The sequence below is a fragment of the Schistocerca cancellata genome, chromosome 3 (genome assembly GCF_023864275.1).
Source record: "Schistocerca cancellata isolate TAMUIC-IGC-003103 chromosome 3, iqSchCanc2.1, whole genome shotgun sequence".
NCBI classification, from domain to species: Eukaryota; Metazoa; Arthropoda; class Insecta; order Orthoptera; family Acrididae; genus Schistocerca; species Schistocerca cancellata.
Genome location: NC_064628.1, coordinates 700,194,243 through 700,218,128, shown reverse-complemented (window position 1 = coordinate 700,218,128; position 23,886 = coordinate 700,194,243). Strand labels below are relative to the sequence as shown.

The 23,886-nt window shown below is 43.2% G+C and overlaps 1 protein-coding gene across 1 annotated transcript in view; it reads right to left on the bottom strand.

Moving 5' to 3' along the window:
• Positions 1-23,886, bottom strand: part of LOC126176961 (ketohexokinase-like) — a 47,850-nt gene that overhangs the window by 19,974 nt on the left and 3,990 nt on the right. Inside the window, exons 2-4 of the mRNA XM_049924170.1 lie at positions 15,114-15,233; positions 838-1,045; positions 471-700 (exon numbers count right to left, since the gene is read on the bottom strand). Of these exons, the coding sequence (XP_049780127.1) occupies positions 471-700; positions 838-1,045; positions 15,114-15,233 (558 nt within the window). The remainder of the gene's footprint in view (positions 1-470; positions 701-837; positions 1,046-15,113; positions 15,234-23,886) is intronic.

Sequence of the window (23,886 nt, the reverse complement as noted above, 5' to 3'; positions counted from 1 at the left end):
AATCATTCCTGATTCTTCTGTCTTTTAGAGCCAGTTCCCAAATGCAAGAGACTGCCATGAAAGTGTCCGTTCCTCTGCCCATTTTGACATGACCGTTGGCTGAACGACGGTGACTCCTCATACCGGGAGTATTTGGCCGCCATTGTTGACGAGTTTTATACAGAAATTATGCAGCTGTTGTGATCGAAACCGGGACCAAGTACGTTTTGACTACTTCTCAAAGTCGCTACTTCTAAACCACCTATATCAAGACGAAAACGAATGCTGCAGTTTAATATGTAGTTTTCCATACCTGTATAATGTATCGAATTAAAGAAAAAAGCCTCGACCCTTTTTTCCAGAGTGCGAGTGATACAGAGGCCCATAACTAATCATCAAAGAACATGTAACACATTAAAACAATGTGCGCGTAAAAATTTCGTAGTGAAAATTAAAATACCATACAAATCTGTTAGAATAACGGAGGTTACCCAGGTTTGAGGTATCCATGAAGTCCATCCAGTGTGTCAGACATTGACTTATATCCGAGCGCCCTCGCGAAATCCTTGCTGACCATAACAAGATCTGCCGTGGGTACCATTTCCAGACAATGGTCATGATAATGCTCGATTTCCAGTGACATCGGGATACGTCTTCGCTCTTCAGAATTCCATGCATGAATCCTTTTTACCATTTTCTTCAGCTGGTCGAAGTTTCTTGCCTCCACCAAAAATTGAAAACAAAAAACAGGAAATTGAAAACAGAAAGAAGTAACATAGGGAATGTCTGTAATCATTCAGTTTCGCTTAATGAACTTTACACAATGCATTTTATGTTATGTCTCCCAGTTTACGATACCTCCAGGTGAATCCACGTATACTGCGACAAATCTATTTTAAGAAAAGCCTCATAGGAAACCCAAGGCCAATCGCCACTGTGGTGCAGTATCGTTCGCGATCCATTCCTCTTATTAATTATACACGTCGACATCGGTAGTTCTTTGCCTTCTACAATCTCGCATTGTTTCAGGTTGACACCATATGACTCCAGTTGCTCTGTGACAAAACTGTAATAAAAAGAGAAAAAAGTAATTACAGGTTCTTGGATAAACAGTTCACATCAAGGAAACAAAATCTACTTAATTAAGATTGTGTCAGCGCCTGTGCCATAATATACGAGTAACTAATGAACCAGTCTCAAGGTATCCACAATTATTACTACTCTCATTTTGCTTGTCGTAGCTAATGAGCGTGGTGTTACAAATAAAATCGGCTTGACACGTGAGCGTATAGAGTATTCGCTTTAAGGCCATGGAGAGAACACCACTCGTTCTGTTTACCAGCTTTGGATTACGCAACGAAGGCTGATAGGCCCTTCAATGTCGCCAACGAACAGGCTAAGCGCTAGTAGAGCATTAATATGTTACGCCACGGTTCTGCCTGGCGAAGTGCACGACTCTTGTGACCGACTCAGCAAAACGACGTCATAAAGTGGGTGTTGAAAGCACCTCAGTACCTAGGTGAACTGTAACAAGGGCATGTATTCAGCACATTGCGAAAGTCGACGCCAAGCGCTCGAACTGTGATGTTAACACTTGTTTAAAGTATTATAAAAAGTGAAAAGTCCTGCCAGTACTCAGTTTCTGCAGAGCTTCAGTGGATCATAATTTGCATTTTCATGTTTTACTCTGCTCTGCACATCAAAGGACGCCAAAGGAGTGTATTTGAAGGCGGAAAGGTAACTGCAGGCCAGTTTTGATTCATTGTCTTCAAATGTTGTGGCATTCCCAGAAAGACTACCACTAATTTTACACATTGCAGAATATCCTGGATTCCGCTAAAGAATACTTCACAATTTGTTGTCCACTTTCTCAGCCACATGACCACGAGCTCGATCGAACTCACTCTGCACATGTTGCACAATACCCAGGGTGTTACACAGTGGAGTATCAGCAGCATCCATTCGCGTAGTGGCTTTTGATACCAGTGAAAAGTTGGCGTTGATGTGTGCCAAGTATCCAGACAAGGTATTTGTAAATACCTCTTTCACAGTTTTGTATCTTGGTGTAGTAATACCCAGGAGCCTAAGCCAAGAACCCCATCGTGTAAGAACAAGCTCACCGGGAGGGGCAGTGAAATTCCGATAATTACTGCACCTGTAGTAGAGCTTTCATATAGATTTTCTCGCCACGGGTGATTAATTTGTCTAAATCAGAATAATTTGGCTGCTCCTTTTCTGCAGCTCGGTATAACGCATGGGCAAGGCAAGTGACGTATACAATGCTGTGGTAGAGAACCTGAAGCCCCATGGCTGCACTAGCCATGCACAAAGCACCATCTGTTACTAGTAGCAAAAAGCTGTCTCTGTTCATACCAATCGGCCACAGTAGCTTCATAGATTTGTCAGACAAAATGCCTGAGAGCTTCACCCGTTAGGAGGACCATTTCTCCAGGCCCGTCAACTTTTAGAACACCAACAACAACGTTTGCAACATAGCGCCCACCCACGTCGGTGGTTTCATCTATAGACGCCCAGACATTTTGGTCAGCAACACTACTTCGTATTTTGTTGAGCTACTACTCGTAGAACACGGACAACCAGTTCTTTCTGAACGTAGGTTCATCTGGAACTGGGTGTGTTGTGTACTTCTCCAGGAGAAGTCTTAAGCGTGGATTTTTCAGTGTATCCAATGGGATGTTGCAAGACCTCATCACGTCACACAAGTCCTTCACGTGCGATTGCATGATTGAAAGTGGACCTGTTTGCTCAGATAATAGCGTTTTTCTTCTGTCATTTTCAGCACTGCTATTCGTATTTCTGCCATGTTTGGCGCTCATACAGCGTTGTTGCAAATTTAAGCGCTCTTCTACACTAATGTTAACTGCACATAGTTTACAAAATAATATTTCCCCGTCAGTGCTGAAGATCTTCTCTGCAAAATCACGAAAAAATCTCGCGAGTTCATGCTGTGGGAGCTCTTTAGTTTTCACATGTTGAATCAGACTGAGTTTGTATTCAAACTGAATTGTGTGACCACGTACGTAACTTTATTACGCCGGAAGCCGCCTTTGTTGGCTTCGAGAGCGTTTTGTCGATGCCATCCAACTACGTCGTCCGTCAGCGAGCCGATTAGTGTATTAACGCTGCTTGTCTGCTATATCCTGATGAACAAAGCTTTGTAGTAATTGTTGTTTATTCTTATTTTACTATGGCTTGAAGCTCTTCTTGATGTTCTTCCGTGTTTGCGATTTAAAATTGGATTGTTTTGAAAATTCGCCCTATGCAAACACAATTTGTTTATTTTTTATTTACCCAGACACGTTTCGACACCTATGTGTCATCTTTGTGGGTCAAATTTTTGTTTCTTAAAATTACATTGCTACATGAACTGCATTATTACACACCCCTTTTTTGTGCTCTTTTTCGTCTTTTTTTTACATCATGTTATGTGCAAAATTTTTTCGTCCTGTTGCGTGTCAGGTTAGTGTCTCGATCAACAGCTATTCAGTGCAATGTGAAACGTCCCCTTTTGATAAATTGTATACGAGACTGTGCTTAAACTGACACACAATATTTTTTTAGCACAACGCAATCTGACTTTCAGAAATCCCTACAAAGGAATGGCCCTGACTAACATTAACCTGTACCTTTCACAAATCACTTACCTCACCAAAAAAACTTCGTTACTAGAACTACTGCAATACAGCGAGCGCCACTACTGCCAGCTAAATAAAAGATTCGAACTATTGAAGGCACTAACTACTGATAGGCATAGTTAGCAAATGAAAGATTTTAATAGAGAACAAACAATGTATTTACCTCAATAATCATAATATATATATATATATCAGTTCATGCCATCCAGTCTTACAAATTTCAAATCTCCGCCATCTCTCTCCCCACATCCACCACTGCTGGCGGCTCACCTCCAACTGCGCAACGCTACGCGCTGTTCACGTCCAGCTGCCCAACACTACAATGGCAGACAACAATGCAAACTAGCCACAGACTGCACACAGCACAGCCAGTGATTTTCATACAGAGAGCGCTACGTGGCGGCGGCGTTACCAATATAAGAACCTAAACAGCCTACTTTCAATAAGCTGATGCTATATGAGTTATTTGATTATGCTATGTATCTGTTATGATGAAATATTGAAGAAGTGTCGACGAATAAGGTAAGGAATAATGAGTAGTGTTTAGGGACTCTGGTTTGTGAAAAAGGATGTTGGAAACCAAGAATCGTACTTTAAGAGTTATGAAATGTATGTAAATGCGTATTCGTATTACAATGCCGACGAAAATTTTTGGACACTGTTATATCAATAGGATTTTGTTACTACAGCTTTGTAACGCAAATTCTTGACCTGTGAAATATTTTTATATGCGACTGTCACTGTAGCAGAAACTGCTGTCGTAAATATTTCCGTAAGAAAGTTAAGTGACCACCTGCACGTAATGCGTCGTGGGCACCCAGCTGTGTCAGACGCCTGGAGAAAAAGCCATTAGGGTGTGCCTTTCCAGAGGCACAGGTAAAAAAAAAAGGGAGGCCATTATCCTCGCTGTTGACATTCCTTTGTAGAAAGCATCGTAAATACGACACCCTCAAACTTGAAAACATGATAACACTGTGGAGCTCTTAATTTATGATATTTACTGCAATGCCTAATGAAATGACGAGAAATATTTTTATGTCTATCATTTTCTTTAATATCTAGTTTCTAGCTGCACTGCAGCATTGTTTAAAATAAAATTTTATGAATGTACTAATATAGATATTTTATGCCTACAGATCCAGTAAACAATAACTTAAAAAAAAACGAAGGAGCACAAAAAGACATTTCCCTTCACAGGACTTGCATACATAATTTTCTTTTCAACTGCTTGGTAATTTTTTTTTTGTAGAATAACTTCTTGCGGTGCACCACTTTAATTACATAGACATTAAGATGTGAATATACATTTCCCTTATCTGCACTGTTGTTTTTACTGTAATATTTTTTCCGCTTGAGCTATGTCATGTTTAGGTATAAGTTACTGCTGTTTGCCAGGCATAGTGTTACTGAATTTGACTTTGTGTTACTCTGCTAAGCCAGTTTACTACTGATTTATTTTTCTTGTTTGCTGCTCATTGCCTTATATTAGTTGTAATATTGTTGCTTACTTTGCCAATTTGAATTTTTTTGTCATTGCTGTTCGTGTTAATTGTTTTGTGCTACTGCATTGCCTCGTCCCTTAGTTTAGCATCTGAGCTCAGTAGATTTAAGTTAGCTTAAGAGGGGGTAGCCTATAAGAGAATGAGTTGCGATGAATTTGAAGAAATGCACTGAGAGGTTATACGAGAAAAATACAGTAAGCATGTTTGGATAGGATTTTTTTGGTGGAAGCAAAGGTTGAAATAAGACGAAAGATCTATGGAATGGAAGATTCCAGGTTCGAATCCTGACAGGGTCGCCATATGAAACGTCCCCTTTTGATAAATTGTATACGAGACTGTGCTTAAACTGACACACAATATTTTTTTAGCACAACGCAAACTGACTTTCAGAAATCCCTACAAAGGAATGGCCCTGACTAACATTAACCTGTACCTTTCACAAATCACTTACCTCACCAAAAATCTTCGTTACTCGAACTACTGCAATACAGCGAGCGCCACTACTGCCAGCTAAATAAAAGATTCAAACTATTGAAGGCACTAACTACTGATAGGCATAGTTAGCAAATGAAAGATTTTAATAGAGAACAAACAATGTATTTATCTCAATAATCATAATATATATATCAGTTCATGCCATCCAGTCTTACAAATTTCAAATCTCCGCCATCTCTCTCCCCACATCCACCACTGCTGGCGGTTCACCTCCAACTGCGCAACGCTACGCGCTGTTCACGTCCAGTTGCCCAACACTACAAAGGCAGACAACAATGCAAACTAGCCACAGACTGCACACAGCACAGCCAGTGATTTTCATACAGAGAGCGCTACGTGGCGGCGGCGTTACCAATATAAGAACCTAAACAGCCTACTTACAACTGTTTCCACACAGTTTTTCACACAACTTTCGATCACTAATTCATCTCACATGCACTTACACAAAATGTGGTGAAACGTGATCTGAGAAGACACTTCTGACTCCATTTTCCTGAAGTGGAGTCAGAATTGTCTGCTCAGATCTTGTTTCGCCACATTTTGTGTAAGTGCATCTGAGGTGAATTAGTGATCGAATGTTGTGTGAAAAACTGTGTGGGAACAGTGCACTGAATAGCTGTTGATCGACACACCAACAGGACGAAAAAATTTTGCACATGACACACTGTAAAAAAAAAAAAAGTGTGTGGAATAATGCAGTTCATGTAGCAATCTAATTTTAAGAAATAAAAATTTGAGCCACAGAAGATGACACATAGGTGTCGAAACATGTCTGGGTAAATACAAGAATAAACTGTCACTTAGACCGTCAGAGAGAGCGGATCGCTAGTTCCTGCTACTAATAAGGCGAGTACACCGTTCGCTTTTTACATATTTTTACGAGCTTCAAACAGGAGCGACTTATTTTCAGTTATCTGTGTAGTTACTAGTTTATTTTTGTAATTTCTTGCGTGTTCGAGTGCTTTCTAGGCACAACCTTTTATTTCAATAACAGTGTAGTGTACAGTACCGCCGTTGCTATCGACCGTTGTATCGACTCTCGTATCGTGCAGGCTTTTGTTTGTTTGGTTAGAACAGCTCAGTGTCAGTTAGACCGTCAGCGAGAGAGCACCGCTAGTTCCTGCTACTACTAAGGCGAGTACACCATTCGCTTGTTACATATTTTTACGAGCTTCAAACAGGAGGAGTGCAGTAATGGATAGGAACTGTGATTGTTGTGTACAGATGCGAGCTGAGCTGGCGACCCTTCGCTCATAGCTTCACGCTGCGTTGGCTTCCGCCACACAGGTTGAGGCTGCTGCCAAGGGGCGTCACTGTGTGGGGTATCGGACGCGAGGATGCGAGGGACGTCGAGCACGTCCCACGTGTCCTCCGATCGTTCCCCGGGTACTGCCTGCACTGAGGTTGACCCCTCACCCGTGGTCGAGTGGGAGATCATTCCAAAGTCTGGCAGGCAGCGAAAAACTTTCCGTGGGGCTGATCGTAGGGCCTCCCCGGTTCGTTTGACGAACAGGTTTCGGGCGTTATCTGTGACTGACGATGTCTCTGAGCCGGATGCAGTTCCAGAGGAAGCTTCTTGGCCCGCAAGGTCTGGGCATTTACAAAGGGTGGGTTTGCTGGTAGTTGGGAGCTCCAACGTTAGGCGCGTAATGGGGCCCCTCAGGAACATGGCTGCCAAGGAGGGAAAGGAAGCCAGTGTGCACTCTGTGTGCATTCCGGAGGGAGTCATTCCGGATGTGAAAAGGGTGCTTCCGGATGCCATGAAGAGTACAGGGTGCATGTAATGTCCCCACAGAAAATACCCTCTACCACGCACCAATTAATCATTTTAAACCAAACCATCCACATTCATTCACTTTGGAAAAGTTATCTGATCTGATTTTCTCGTAATATATGCGGCGACAGCTCGACGACGCCAAAGTATTTTCTAGTGCGTTTATTCTTTGAAATAACAGAGATGCATATATGCATTCTCCATGGTTGTTAGAGTGGTAACGAGGACAGCTTGTGGATTATCTATTGAGGGATTGACGTGTTTCTGAGAGATACATATTCTGCTTTTCTTCTCGCTAAAGCGAGCCAAGTAACATTTGTGCCGCTAGCGGTTTATTTGAGGAGAAAGAGACTGTAAAAGGAAAATAATTAAGGCGTGGAATCACCGGAGATCTGGATATTTAATGGAGATGGATTTACTACACAATTTTCTCCATAAATAAGGTTTGTGACTTTTTTGTTCTGGAGTGAATGAACGAATGAATTTTTTCTGAATCATTTGATGATCACGTTGGCCCTGTAATTAGTGGGGAAGTTTCAGCTGTGTCGAAGAGAACCTGCAATCACTGAGTCTGTGGTAAATCGCCCAAAAAGGCTTCGTACACATCTGGAATTCGCAATCTTTCGTAAAAGGAACAAATTGTCCAAACGATTGATTCTCCCGACTGACTGCAGTGTTTAACAGTAATAATAAATGTAAAGATCTCTTACAGCAAGCCAGCCCCTGATTACCAAGACGAAGGATTCCACCAAAGATCCTATTTGGCTGATTTCACGTAATGAAATATTGTATTAAAAACTGTACATAGATAAAGGAGAGAAAGAGAGAGAGCGAATGAAAATAGAGATAATACTAATAATCCTCCATTGGTCTAATTTTTCGCCTGTCTTATCACGGATCAGCCAAGAACGGGGAGGGCCTTACTTTACTGTATAGATTTATGTGTGAAGGTGAAGGGATCTTAAAGGCAACAGATACAAGTCTATACAGACAAGACATTACACAGAGATAGCGGCTAGCTGCATTCATCATCTATTCTTAGATAAAGAGACGGAAACTTATTATCCGAACATTTAAAAAATGTTAAATGCAGCCAACTGCAGGTGGTGGCTCATGTCGGTACCAATGACGTGTGTCGCTTTGGATCGGAGCAGATTCTGTCTGATTTCGGGCGGCTAGACGAAATGGTAAAGACTGCCAGTCTTGCTTCCGAGATTAAGGCAGAGCTCACCATCTGCAGCATCGTCGATACAACCGACTGTGGTCCTTTGGTGCAGAGCCGAGTGGAGGGTCTGAATCAGAGGCTCAGGCGGTTCTGTGACCGTGTAGGCTGCAGATTCCTTGACTTGCGCCATCCGGGTTCCGCTTAATAGGTCAGGAGTCCACTACACACAGGAGGCGGCTACACGGGTAGCGGGGGCTGTGTGGAAGGGACTAGGCGGTTTTTTAGGTTAGAGGGTCTCAGGGAACCATAGAAGGGGCGTCCGTCAGTAAGTGGGAAGGTAAAACACAGTAAGGTAGTTGTAGAAACGATTGGTATTGTAGTTGTAAATTGTCGTAGCTGTGTTGGGAAAGAACCAGAGCTCCAAGCCCTAAATAGAAAGCACTGAAGCCCAAATAGTTGTAGGTACAGAGAGCTGGCTAAAGCCGGAAATAAGCTCACCCGAAATTTTTTCAAACGATCTAACAGTGTTCAGAAAGGATAGATTAAATACAGTTGGTGGTGGAGTATTTATTGCTGTCAGAGGTAGTATGCCTTGTAGCGAAATTGAAGTAGATAGTTCATGTGAAATAGTATGGGTAGAGATTATACCTGACAATCGGACTAAACTATTAATTGGATCGTTTTACCGATCCCTCGACTCAGAAGACATAGTTGCTGAACAGTTCAAAGAAAACTTGAGTCTCATTTCAAATAAGTACCCCGCTCATACAATTATAGTCGGTGGTGACTTCAATCTACCCACGATATGCTGGAAAAATTATACTTTAAAGCCGGCGGCAGGCATAAAACATCATCCGAAATTGTACTGAATGCTTTCTCAGAAAATTATTTTGAACAATTAGTTCATGAGCCCACTCGAAATGTAAATGGTTGCGAAAGTATACTTGACCTTTTAGCAACAAATAATCCTGGACAAATATTGAGTGTTGTGACGAATACAGGGATTAGCGACCACAAGGCAGTTGCTGCTAGGCTGAATACCGTAACACCTACAACCATCAAAAAGAAACGCAAAGTATATCTATTTAAAAAAGCTGATAAAAATGCTCTTAACGCCTTTTTAAGAGACAGTCTTCACTCCTTCCGATCTGATCATGTAAGTGTAGAAAAGTTGTGGAATGTTTCCAAAGAGTTAGTATCAACATCAATTGAGAGATATATTAATTAATAAGTGATGGTACTGATCCTCTATGGTACACAAAACGGGTCAGATCGTTGTTGCAGAAGCAACAACACAAGCATGCCAGATTTAAAAGAACGCAAAATTCCCAAGATTGGCAAAGTTTTACAGAAGTTCGAAATATGGCGCGTACTTCAATGCGAGATGTCTTTAATAATTTCCAAAACGAAATTCTGTCTCGAAATCTGGCAGAAAACCCAAAGAGATTCTGGTCATACATAAAGCACACGAGTGGCAAGACACAATCAATACCTTCACTGCGCGATAACAACGGTGAAGTCACTGATGACAGTGCCACTAAAGTTCTTAAACACGGTTTTCCGAAACTCCTTCACCAAAGAAGACGAAGTAATATTCCTGAATTCCAATCAAGAACAACTGCCAATTTGAGAAACAACTGCCAAGATGAGAAACAACTGCCAAGATGAGAAACATAACGATGAAGTGAGGATTTTCCCACATGACCATTTCACGAATGTACCGTGAATATCAGGAATCCGGTAAAACATCAAATCTCCGACATCACTGCGGCCGGAGAAAGATACTGAAAGAACATGACCAACGATGACTGAAGAGAATCGGCCAACATGACAGAAGTGCAACTCTTTCACAAACTGCTGCAGATTTCAATGCTGGGCCATCAAAAAGCATCAGCATGCGTGCGAACCATTCAACAAAACATCATTGATATGGGCTTTCGGAGCTGAAGGCCCACTCGTGTACCCATGATGACTGCACGACACAAAGCTTTACGCCTCGCCTGGGCCCGTCAACACCAGCATAGAACTGTTGATGACTGAAAACATGTTGCCTGGTCGGACGGGTCTCGTTTCAAATTGTATAGAGCGGATGGACGTGTACGGTTTATGGAGACAACCTTATGAGTCCATGGACCCTGCATGTCAGCAGGTAAAGCTCTATAATGGTGTGGGATGTGTGCAGTTGGAGTTATATGGACCCCCTGATACGTCTAGATACTGCTCTGACAGGTGACACGTACGTAAGCATCCTGTCTGATCACTTGCATCCATTCATGTCCATTGTGCATTCCGAAGGACTTGCGCAATTCCAGCAGGACAGTGCGACATTCTGCACGTCCACAATTGCTACAGAATGGCTGCAGGAACACTGTTCTGAGTTTAGACACTTCCGCTGGCCACCAAACTCTCCAGACATGAACATTTTTTAGCGTAACTGGGATGCCTTGTAACGTGCTGTTTACAAGAGATCTTCTCCCCCTCGTACTCTTACGGATTTATGGACAGGACTGCAGGATTCATTGTGTCAGCTCCCTCCATCACTACTTCAGACATTAGTCGAGTCCGTGCCACGTCGTGTTTGGACACTTCTGCGTGCTCGCGGAGGGAGGGGGGGGGGGGGTCCTACACGGTATGAGGCAGGTGTAGCAGTTTCTTTGGCTTTTCAGTGTACAAGTTTACTTGTAATAACGAATTACTGCAAAGCACAAATTTAATTTGCGTTTTGGATATGGTCAACAAGTTTGCGTTTTCGAATTTAATGTTACAGAGTTTCTGTACACACGACCTAGCTGCCACGTAATGACAATGAACGATGTTTTGATTTTCAGTCATACGACGGAAAAGTGATACGCGCTATCGATAGTCAGCAAGGTCTACGACTGATTTAAACTATCTATACACCCGTAACACTGTCGGTTATCGCCCATCCCTACTTTATCCAAACCCAACTGTTGATCTTGCTTGAGCTCAGTTGTTGTTTAGTTAATGTGTTCAATTATTACTTGTATTTGAATTTAATGTATGTGCTGCCATTTATTGCATTTGTGCTGTGTACTGCTGTCATAGTTTCTATTTGTGGATAAGTTTGTAACAAGAAAGAAAAGGAAAACCAATGTTGATCTGTCCGCCAGTGTTATGGTAAGTTAAAAATACGTACGCATTACTATAACAGTCTAATTACAGGGTGAAAATTATTGAACTATACGAAATAAAATCGTCACATTTGAACGGCGTGCGCTAGGACGTTCAAACTTCGTGGTTGGCACGAAGCCATGATGGGAATTAGTATGTTTTGGTTTAGCGGCGAAGCCCACTTTCATTTGAATAGATTCTTCAGTGAGTACAATTGGTGCATTTGAGGGTCTGAGAATCAGCATTTCGCGATCGATAAATCTCTTCACCCTAAACGGGTGATTGTGTGGTGTGCAGTGTCCAGTCACGGAATAATCGGTGCGATACTCCTTGATGGCACGGTGATTACCAACGTACGTGAAGGTTTTGGAAGATAATTTCATCCCCATTATCCAAAGCGACACTGATTGCGAGAAGATGTGGTTCGTGCAAGACGGAGTTCGACCTCATCGAAGCAGGAGAATGTTTGACGTCCTGGAGGAGCAGTTTGGGGACCGCATTCTGGCTCTGGGGTACCCAGAGGCCACTGGCATGGGCCTCGATCGGCCGTCATATTCTCCGGATCTGAACACATGCCAATCCTTTTTGTGGGGCTTTTTTAAAGACAAGGTGTACAGCACTAACCTCAAAACGACTGCTGAGCTGAAAACAGCAATTCAGGTCACCGACAGCATCGATGTTCCGACACTTCATCGGGTCATGCAAAATGTCGCTATTCGTCTGCGCCACATCATCGCCCTCGACGGCAGGCATATCTAACATGTCATAGCCTAAATCCGAATCTTTAGAGACGTTTAGATGTTGAATAAAGTGTGGGCACGCCGTAGTTTGTAACTAATTTAAATTTTCTTTTTTTTTCTAATAGTTCGATAATTGTCACCTTGTACCTATCAACAGCAGTTTAATGCTAGCACTGGAGTCGATACTTGGAGGTTCGTAGAGCTTTGGATTTGCAGTATTTCACAAGGAGAGTGGAAGGGGTGTATAACGACAGCACATTCTATAATTCATTCGTTTCGAAAAAGTTATTTCAGCAGGCTGCTTGACTTCGTCCTAGCCGACTATGCCTGCATCTCTCTCTTCCTCTCTTCGTCCAAAAACTATTTACGCTCTTGTAACTGAAGCCAGCAGTCCCATGCGCAATTAAATCTTAAAATATTAATGCATTCGTGCACTATCAAATGAGTAAACATACATAATTAAAGGAAAAACATGCGATGTCAGAATTTAGTCGTTTGTTGTGATGCATTTTATTTTATTTTAAAACAATGTACAACAACCAATTTTTCCAAATTCTACACCGGCCTGGGGTAGCTTTGCGTGTTGAGCCTCTTAACTAGCAATCCCTGAATTCGGGAGGCAAGGTGGTGTGAATCTATCCGTCCGCAAGCTTGAAAATGGTTTCCTGTCGTTTCTCATTTTCATTTTAGGTAAAAGAGCTGCATCGAAGGCGAGCCGAGCATCTCTTCTGAGATTTCCGACAGTAAAAGCTGTATGCCAAATAAATATTTAGGCTCAAGCTATTGTCTGTCGGGACATTCTTCAATGCAGAAGAAGTCACAGATGCATACATGAATGAGGAAATTTGGGTAAGTGTAAGGTTGAATAATTCCAGATCCTTTGCATTTCCGCCATCAAAAATTATTCTAGCTTCTCTGTCGAACGGAGATCTCAGTTCAAGGTCCTGTCGGTAGGGGACTGATGACCTCAGATGTTAAGTCCCATAATGCTTAGAGCCATTTGAGCCCTGCCGGTAAAAATCACGGTGCTCCAAAAAATTAGGGCTCGTACATTCCTCGTTACTCCCTCGCTCAAATCCAGACTGAAAGAAGAAGATGGGTGGCATAAAAATGGTGGAAATTACATCAGGAAACTAAAGTTGGAGGCTTTACAAAGAAAGAAATTTTTTGTTTCATCCATAGCAGCATCTGTTTTCAAGTAACGCGCTGTGTACAAGGAGCCTGCATACATCTCAGATACTGCGTCCTTTGAAGATCAAATGTCGTACATTAAGGTCGAAACTTTACGTCGTAAAAACCCAACCGAAATCCAGTTTGCTTTTAAGTGCTGTTTGCAAGTTAAGTGTGATTTCAAGACCTCACTCAAACAAGTTTTTGTCTTTGTGAGACCCCCAAGGAATCACCATGACGGGTAGATTTTAATGTGGACCACGTGAACCCGTATTTTATTTACGTACCTCCATACAAGAGCTCCACTGTGATTCTCCATATTAGAACTATGTCTTATCACTGGCTGCGTAACTCAGGAGATGGGAAAAACGCAAAGGATCAAGCCTAGTACCGCACTGTAGTGTTGAAACTAACCTTTGAATTGATGAGTGCATTATCCTTATTCTGTAGCATCGTAAATAAGCACACAAATGAGGAAATTACTGGCTGCTCAGTGACTTTTTCGCCTGTACTGTTCCGAAGATCCAGAGATACATGTAATTTTGAAGACACTGGTGTAGATGAGGTGCGCTCAAGCAGGATATCCCTCATCTGTGTTGTGTTGACTCCCTCACTGTATTATGACCTATTCGCTGTACGATTATAGCGGAAAGACAGATCCCGTATATTTCGAATATCCTCCTTCACTTACAGTGACAACAAAGTGACGTTACACTTCGTATCAGATCATGTGCTATTTGACAAAATGGGAAGGCGGGTGTAAGAGACAAGGCGAATTTCAAAATGCACATAATACCATAGTGTGCATTCTCTCTACACACAGTGAGTGCCCTCGCTGTTCAGGCACGGATCTAACCGTCATGGGAGACAGCAATAACTGGATGTGAGACACAACAATCTGCAATCAGTAACATTTATTATTTGGCCGCAGCGTAGTTCATTCCAGCTACTGAGGCATTGCTCATTCTTACTCTGGGTGAATCATAACGACTCGCTCTTGGACACACTGTTTCCCCGACTAACGAGATGAATCGCCAGTATGAGGGATTTGCAGTAAAAACAACAGAACCTCATAGCTTGAAAAAGTGCACCCAATTTGGAAATGAAAAGGCAGCCTATGGCTTGTATGAGTATATTTCCTCTGTTTTCTTAAAGGCAGTAAGAGTCAAACGCTTATTAAATTTTGTTATCTCTTCAGAAATCGTGTAAAAGGTGATAAAATGGAACAAACAGCAAGTAACTTAAGTCTGGCTCTAACATCTAATTTTGAAAATATTCAAATCGTAGCTCTTCAGACATTTTTGAATACATTACTGTGTATTTAATCATTTTAAGATATCCTGATATTTTATCATTGTCATGGTTTTTCATTAGGTTATTTATTTGACGAGATTTTATATGTTAATGTTCCCAACGACAACAACGAAGTTACATATAAGAATGACGAGACTGCTGATGTAGGTGCTATAAACACTGATGAGAAAACTATCTTGGACATACCTTCCTGATCGTGAATTAGTGTTGAGCGTTCCAAACAAGTCGCATTGAACACCCAACTCACCAAGAACGGCGCAGTTGTTGGCAGCGTTCCCTCCTGGTCTCAGTTCTCGAGTAACAACCCTGTCAAGAAATTCAAAAAATACTACACAAGGAACAAGTAAAAAACATAAAATGGCGTCTGAATATTGTGATATATATGTATAAGTCATTCACTCATATAGTTATTAAGGTTTAGAATATATGAGGAATTCTGCAAACTGAGCATAGCACATTGCAAGGCACCCGAGATATGCTCAATAATGTAAATGTCTGGGGAGTTTGGTGGGCAGAGGAAGTGTTTAAACTCGGAAGAGTGTTCCTGGAGACACTCTGTAGCAGTTCTGGACGTGAAGAGTGTCGCATTGTTCTGCTGGAATTGCACAAGTGCGTCCGAATGCACAGTGGACATAAACGGATGCAGGTGATCAAACAGGATGCTTATGTTCGTGTCACCTGTCAGAGTCGTATCTAGACGTATCAGGGGTACCATGTCACTCCAACTGCGCACGCCCCACACCATTACAGAGCTCCACCAACTTGAACAGTCCCCTGCTGATATGCAAGGTCCATGGTTTCATGAGGTGGTCTCCATACCCGTGCACGTCCATCCGCTCGTCAGAATTTGAAACGAGACTCGCCCGATCAGGCAACATGTTTCCAGTCATCAATAGTTCAATGCTGGTGTCGACGGACTCAGGCGAGGCGTAAAGCTTCGTGTCGTGGAGTCATCAAGGGTACACAAGTGCGCCTTCGGATCCGAAAGCCCATTTCGATGATGTTTCGCTGAGTGGTTCGCAGGCTGAGACTTGTTGTTGACACAGCACTGAAATCTGCAGCAATTTGCGGAAGAATTGCACTTCTGTCACGTAGAACGATTCTCTTCAGTTGTCGTTGATCCCGTTCTTGCTGGATCTTTTTCCGGCCGCAGCGATGTCAGATATTTAAAAAAAAATGGTTCAAATGGCTCTGAGCACTATGGGACTTAACATCTCAGGTCATCAGTCCCCTAGAACTTAGAACTACTTAAACGTAACTAACCTAAGGACATCACACACATCCATGCCCGAGGCAGGATTCGAAACTGCGACCGTAGCGGTCGCCCGGTTCCATACTGAAGCGCCTAGAACCGCTCGGCCACCGACGGCCGGCACGGATATTTCATGTTTTAATTTAATGTTATACCGGATTCCTGATATTCAAAGTACACTCGTGAAATGATCGTTCAGGAAAATCCCCAATTCATCGCTACCTCGGAGATGCTGTGTTCCATCGCTCGTGCGCCGACTATAACACCACGTTCAAACTTACTTAGATCTAGATAACCTGCCATTGTAGCAGCAGTAACCGATCTAACAACTGCGCCAGACACTTGTTGTCTTGGTTAGGCGTTGCCGACCGCAACGTCGCATTCTGCCTGTTTACATATCTCTGTTTTTGAATACGTATGCCTACACCAGTTTCTTTGGCGTTCAGTATATATGTAGAATATATAGCAGCAGAGAGTCGCGCCAACACTGGTTCGACCGACGACTACACTGGGCTTAGGAGACTCGCCATGCCGTCTTTCGAGATGACTCCCTGTTCTACGTACACCATCACGACGGGCGTGCCCTTGTGTGGGACCTCCAAGGAAAACGATTATTGCCAGATCCTATTCGACATGGTGATATGGGTCCAGCACCTGACGTGATGGTATGTGATGCCATTGGGTACACAGTACGGTCACCTCCTGTTCGCACAGCCACTGACTGCGATAGCAGGCGTTACATAACTGAAGTGGGAAGGCCGATGGCTGTGCTCTTCATTTGAGGTCTCCTTGCCATAATCTTTCAACAAGATATGGCAAGACCAATAACATGCCCTACATCGATACTGAGGGTTTTCAATTGTTGCCTTGCCAGTTCATTCCCCGTATTCTCACCAGTTGGAAACATCTGATCATAGACACTGGCGCGTCACCAGTCGCCAGCCACTACGACTGACTGGCACAGAGTGTTGAAGCAGCGTGGAATGATATGCTCAATCTGTCAACCAAACTCAGTTCGACGCGATGCCCAGCTGTACTAATATTGTTTCTGCCGGAAGTGGCAGCCCTACAAATTAATTTCGTATCCTGTACACACTAATATCACCTACAAATTTAATCATGTATTCTTCCTATTGTCCTGAATGCGCACAATAATTAAAATTCGTTACCTCATACCCTTCCTGGTGCTGCAGTTTTCGTGGTTAACAGTGTACTTGTTTCGTGAAGCAGGATTCTACTACTCATCTAGTCAGACCAATAAACACTCACGAGCAGCTGAGTTAGGCTCATATACCTTGTAGACTGTAGCATCCCTCACCTTTTGAAGACAGAGACGACGCATCGTAGTATGACTCCACGAAACATCAAATACATTGACAGCCATCCTCATCTGTGATCACTCAACCACAGCCTATGACTTGCGATGATTGCTGGGAATGTGTGTCTGCGGCATACCACATGTGCTCAGTATTATTTTGGCCCACACAAACCACTTCACGTCCATGGAGAGTTCCTAAAACTATTGCGACACAATTCGGCAGAGATGGAGTGGTGCATTCTTTCGGGGCTATCGGTGAACAAACGGATTATTTCTGGTGAAACATGCGAGTATCTCACTACTGGTGAGCAAGCAGTTTATACTTAACATCTATTTATGGATGGGAAACAGCGACAGTACGCGCCGGGTTCGATTCCCGGGCAAGCAAAACAAATTGTACCCTCATCTCATATTGATACAGCTCGCTGCTGGTAATTAAATTCGATTTCTAACATTCTGATTTTACTTAGTTAACAATCCGATAACGTACTGGGTAGAAAATCCCGTCACAACGTTTTAAATCATAGCATTCCAATTTTCAGCACATGCATACTTGGTTACCTGTGAAGGAGAGTATATTAAACGTCTTTCGTGGTTAGTGAACAGGGCTCTAATGGTTTTTATGTAGTAGAAATAATTTCGTCATTTCGTTTCAAATTCAGATGTGTTAACTAATACTGGTGAATACCTTTATACTGTATTTCACGTCTCTTTACAGCTAGTCAGCATTGATAATCGTTGCCTTGATAAAGTCCCGGGCGGGTGTAAAAGTGTATTTTAGTTGGTAGTGGCTACGTCCGCTAGGTTTCTGTCCAGATCCAGAACAAAAAATTTCGTCATGTCATTTATAGTCCAAACATGTGGGCAAATAATTCTTCATGAATAATTTGTACAGACGTTACTGATTATACTCCACTAATATTACGGTTTCTATAGAGCGTTTACCGCTGTTTATCGCGTTTCCTTTAACTAGTTTCTTTAACGAGCAGTTTACGCAAAAACCAATTGTCAATGGGACATTTAGCTGGTGCGAGAAAACCTCATACAGAGAAAGAATACTTCGAACAGTCATAGACCTTTATTAGTCCATATACTGTCTGAGAATATCTTGTTCATGCAAACATTTACTTTGTTTAAGGGTTGCTACATAGTTTATGTGCCATAGTTAGTTGTTTCAGATTGTAATGAGATGGTAGCGCGTTTGAAAATCATTGTAACCTGTACAAGCGTTAAGGACTAACTCATCTCTAATTACGTGTTTTTCTAGTTTTCGCAGTATCAAGATGCGATGTTACATCACACTGATTGTCTCAAAGAACAGTGTTGTGTAGTGGTCTCTCGTGGTATCCATTTTGTATAGTCGAACGACTGTACCGCAAAGCGATTAGAGGACCAGCTAGACAGCTAAGTTATATTAGTTGTATGCAAATCAGGCGGATCACAATTCAGGTCGTTCGGATACTTTTGCGCATGATAGTACATCTCCATGTACATCTATACGCCGCATCCACTTTTCGGTATGTGGCAGATGGCACTTCTGGCTCGATTTGTCATTTCGCCTCTACTCTTTTCCATTCACGTATGGCGCGTGGGAGGAACGACTGTTGATAAACCTCTATAAGAGTTTAATTTCTTTAATTTTCTCATCGTCGCCATTTCACGAGATATAAGTAGGAGGTAGGTAATATGTTTCAAGACTCTTCCTTGAATGTATGCTCACAGAAACGCATCAATAAGTTCGTCCGTGATGCACATCACCTCTCCATTAACGGTTGCCATAGAGTTTGTTGAGCGTTTCCGCTGACACTCTTGCGTTTACTAAACGATTCCGTGACGAAGTGTGTCGCTCTTCATTGGATGTTCCGTGTCTCTTCTACACTGCTGGCCATTAATATTTCAACATCATGAAGACGGCATGTAACAAATGTCATACTGGCATGAAGCGTGCTACATGCTTGCATATGTAAATTATTAAAATGTCAGCTTGAGCGCAAAAAGTAACTAGGAGGAACGTCATCTACATTCTTCATATAAAGAAATATTCTGCAGTAGCTTTCTCAATCAGGAATCACATCTGAATGTTGATTGCTTGTGGAAAGTAAGAAGTTGAAACGTTTATCATCATGTGTCGGAATTGCACATGGGCAGGGTCGTGGCCTATCTTATTTGCGATTTACTGTTCCCAGTTATTGCCGTTTACATCGAGCGGGATCCAACGAGTATCATGTGTTCAGAGTAGACACACTCAATGCCACGCAGGGATTCGGTGACCCCGCATGGCTACCGCCCGAGAGGAGAGACATACCGTGTGTTCGGCCGAGCGGACTCGTAAAGGGCCACGCCGAGCACCTTGAGACAGGAAATCGGCATTCTTACAGCAAGACGAGTATCCACACCCACAGACCGACGACGCGGCCTCGACTCAGCCTTTGACAGTGCTAACATGTTGCGCATGGCGAAACTTCAGGAAAACCCTTATGATACCGCGACGAACGCCAAAAAGCAAGGCATTAAGAACATTCCCTATCTCATTTCACAACGTCACAACCTTTCAGAATACACAAACTAAATAAAATGACTACGGTATTCACTTGACATCATTCTAAGCTTTAAATGAAAATATGTTTACAGGAGAAATAAAGACACAGAGTGCTTTACTTCTGCAATTTTGGTGATGATTAAGTGGGCAAATAAATCTGCCAAAGGCAAGTTTGTGCTCTAAGTAATAATGAGGTCTCAAAGGTGATTGGAGCCCTCATGTTGGTAGCGTCTTGATGCTGGTTTAGACATACACTCCTGGAAATTGAAATAAGAACACCGTGAATTCATTGTTCCAGGAAGGGGAAACTTTATTGACACATTCCTGGGGTCAGATACATCACATGATCACACTGACAGAACCACAGGCACATAGACACAGGCAACAGAGCATGCACAATGTCGGCACTAGTACAGTGTATATCCACCTTTCGCAGCAATGCAGGCTGCTATTCTCCCATGGAGACGATCGTAGAGATGCTGGATGTAGTCCTGTGGAACGGCTTGCCATGCCATTTCCACCTGGCGCCTCAGTTGGACCAGCGTTCGTGCTGGACGTGCAGACCGCGTGAGACGACGCTTCATGCAGGCCCAAACATGCTCAATGGGGGACAGATCCGGAGATCTTGCTGGCCAGGGTAGTTGACTTACACCTTCTAGAGCACGTTGGGTGGCACGGGATACATGCGGACGTGCATTGTCCTGTTGGAACAGCAAGTTCCCTTGCCGGTCTAGGAATGGTAGAACGATGGGTTCGATGACGGTTTGGATGTACCGTGCACTATTCAGTGTCCCCTCGACGATCACCAGTGGTGTACGGCCAGTGTAGGAGATCGCTCCCCACACCATGATGCCGGGTGTTGGCCCTGTGTGCCTCGGTCGTATGCAGTCCTGATTGTGGCGCTCACCTGCACGGCGCCAAACACGCATACGACCATCATTGGCACCAAGGCAGAAGCGACTCTCATCGCTGAAGACGACACGTCTCCATTCGTCCCTCCATTCACGCCTGTCGCGACACCACTGGAGGCGGGCTGCACGATGTTGGGGCGTGAGCGGAAGACGGCCTAACGGTGTGCGGGACCGTAGCCCAGCTTCATGGAGACGGTTGCGAATGGTCCTCGCCGATACCCCAGGAGCAACAGTGTCCCTAATTTGCTGGGAAGTGGCGGTGCGGTCCCCTACGGCACTGCGTAGGATCCTACGGTCTTGGCGTGCATCCGTGCGTCGCTGCGGTCCGGTCCCAGGTCGACGGGCACGTGCACCTTCCGCCGACCACTGGCGACAACATCGATGTACTGTGGAGACCTCACGCCCCACGTGTTGAGCAATTCGGCGGTACGTCCACCCGGCCTCCCGCATGCCCACTATACGCCCTCGCTCAAAGTCCGTCAACTGCACATACGGTTCACGTCCACGCTGTCGCGGCATGCTACCAGTGTTAAAGACTGCGATGGAGCTCCGTATGCCACGGCAAACTGGCTGACACTGACGGCGGCGGTGCACAAATGCTGCGCAGCTAGCGCCATTCGACGGCCAACACCGCGGTTCCTGGTGTGTCCGCTGTGCCGTGCGTGTGATCATTGCTTGTACAGCCCTCTCGCAGTGTCCGGAGCAAGTATGGTGGGTCTGACACACCGGTGTCAATGTGTTCTTTTTTCCATTTCCAGGAGTGTATATGCTAATGAAATATGCAATTTCTACTTTTGTCCTTTTGTAACTACGACAGTGGCCAATTGGTCACTAAGTGAAGTATGAAGAAGTCACTCTGAATATTTGTCACTTCTCAGTCACTACTAGCTTTTCGATCACACCGTTTATATCGAAGTGGACGTTGCGTCTTGTGTGTTCCAGTCTGTACTTTAGAAAGACGACAGCCTCACGGGCTCATTTCACGCTATGCTTGCAGTGCATTCCGTCATTCCTTATCTCAACTGTTCCCGTATAGTACCGCAACTTTATATTCTGATACGATCAAGAAACTTCAAAGCTAATATGTAGCATCTAAGTTTAAGAGAAAGTCCTAGATTCTATACTTCTAGCATTATTTCCTCTAGTTGTTGCTATTTTTGTACGCCTTTTTTCTTTTTGTTGTCTGGGTGTGGCACTTCCGAGGGTAGCCCCGCTTTCTGCACTATTTCTTGATATTTGCTCCATTATTTGCGCTGTATGTTAAGCCAGAGGTGATACATGTAAGTTGGATTACATTTGGATGGACATGGACATTCGATTCTTTACTATAGGTATCTCCTTCGTTCTTTCTTTCTTATTTCCTGCTTCTTCTCTCAGTTCTTCTCCATCTCTCTTCTTCCTTATGTTTTTTACGCTTTGATTGTTCTTCCCGTTATCTGCACCTCGTACCTTCCTCCTCCACTGTTTCTTCCCTCTTACTGTCTCTTCTCTTGCATTCGTTTTTACCTTTTTTCCTTAAGTATCTAATTATTCGTTCTCTTTGCTTTTATCTGTCATGTTCTTCTTTCGTAACTTATCTTATGATTCTTCTTCTTCTATTACAGGCAGCCATTGAACTGTTGCTTCATTCGTAACCAGCCTTATTTCATGAAGACATCTTCATAACGTTTGTAATGCAAACAACCTTTGTAGTTCTTGCGTCAACAGCATTCGCTTCTTGCTACAAGTATGTGGTGTGCTACGCAAATGAATTCTGCACGATGGCTTGAAATGCTGGACTTGTAACACTGCAAAATAATTTTTAATTACATTTCTCTTCGAGGACGTAGAGAATTCCCTTTTATATTGAGTCGTGGTGCCTTGTACTGACAGGTCCATAGCCACAACTCCCCCTTCCTCATGAACCACAGACCTTGTCCAAGGTGAGATGACTTGCGTGCCTCAAAGGTATAAATAGCCATACACTGGTACAACCACAACTGAGTGATGCCTGCGAAGAGGGCAGACTCACCCACGATTTCTGAAGAGGGGTAAGAACCCTCTCAGTAGTTGCAGGGATAAAAGTCTGTATAACTGATTCATCTGGTCTTGTGACATAACCCAACATGACCTTGCTGTGATGATACTCTAAACAACTGAAAGCAACGGGAAACTACATACATTATTTTTCGCCAGGGAGCATGCAGCTCTACAGTACGCCCTACATGGTTTCGGCGGTAAAATAGTCCCCCACTTGGATCTCCAGGAGGGAACTAGTCAGGAAGCTGTCATCATCATGAAAAAAAGTAGCATTCTGATGTTCGGAGTTCAGGTAGTTAATAAACGCGAAAATTTAGTTGTGGTAGGCGGAGGGACGGAAATCGGTAGTAGGAAGAGGAATACAAAGAGAAATAGTAGGAGAATATGGACTAATGGAAAGGAATGAAAGAGAAAGCCACCTGGTAGAATTTTGCACAGAACATAATTCAATCTTAACTTACTCATAGTTTAAAAATCGTGAGGAAGACTGTGTACATGGAAGAGGCGTGGGGACACTAGAAGGTTCGGACTGAATTATGTAATGGTTAAAACAAACACCGTCCATAGGAAAATTAAAGAGATCTTTCGAGAAGAAAGAGGCAGGTTTCTGAATATCAAGAGCTCAGATGGTAAGCCAGTACTAAGCAAAGAAGTGAAAACGGAAAGGAATATGTAGAGGGAATATATATAACAAACAAACTTGAGGACAATATTATAGAAAGAGAAGATGAAGTAGGTGAAGATGAGATGGGAGATACGATAGAGCGAGAAGAATTTGACAGATCATTGAAAGACCTAAGAAAAACAAGGTGCCTGGAGTAGACGGCTTTTCCTCTAAAGTATTGAGATCCTTGGGGGAGAGCCAACTATTCCAAGTGGGGTGCAAGATATATGAGACAGAGGAAATACCCGCAGACTTC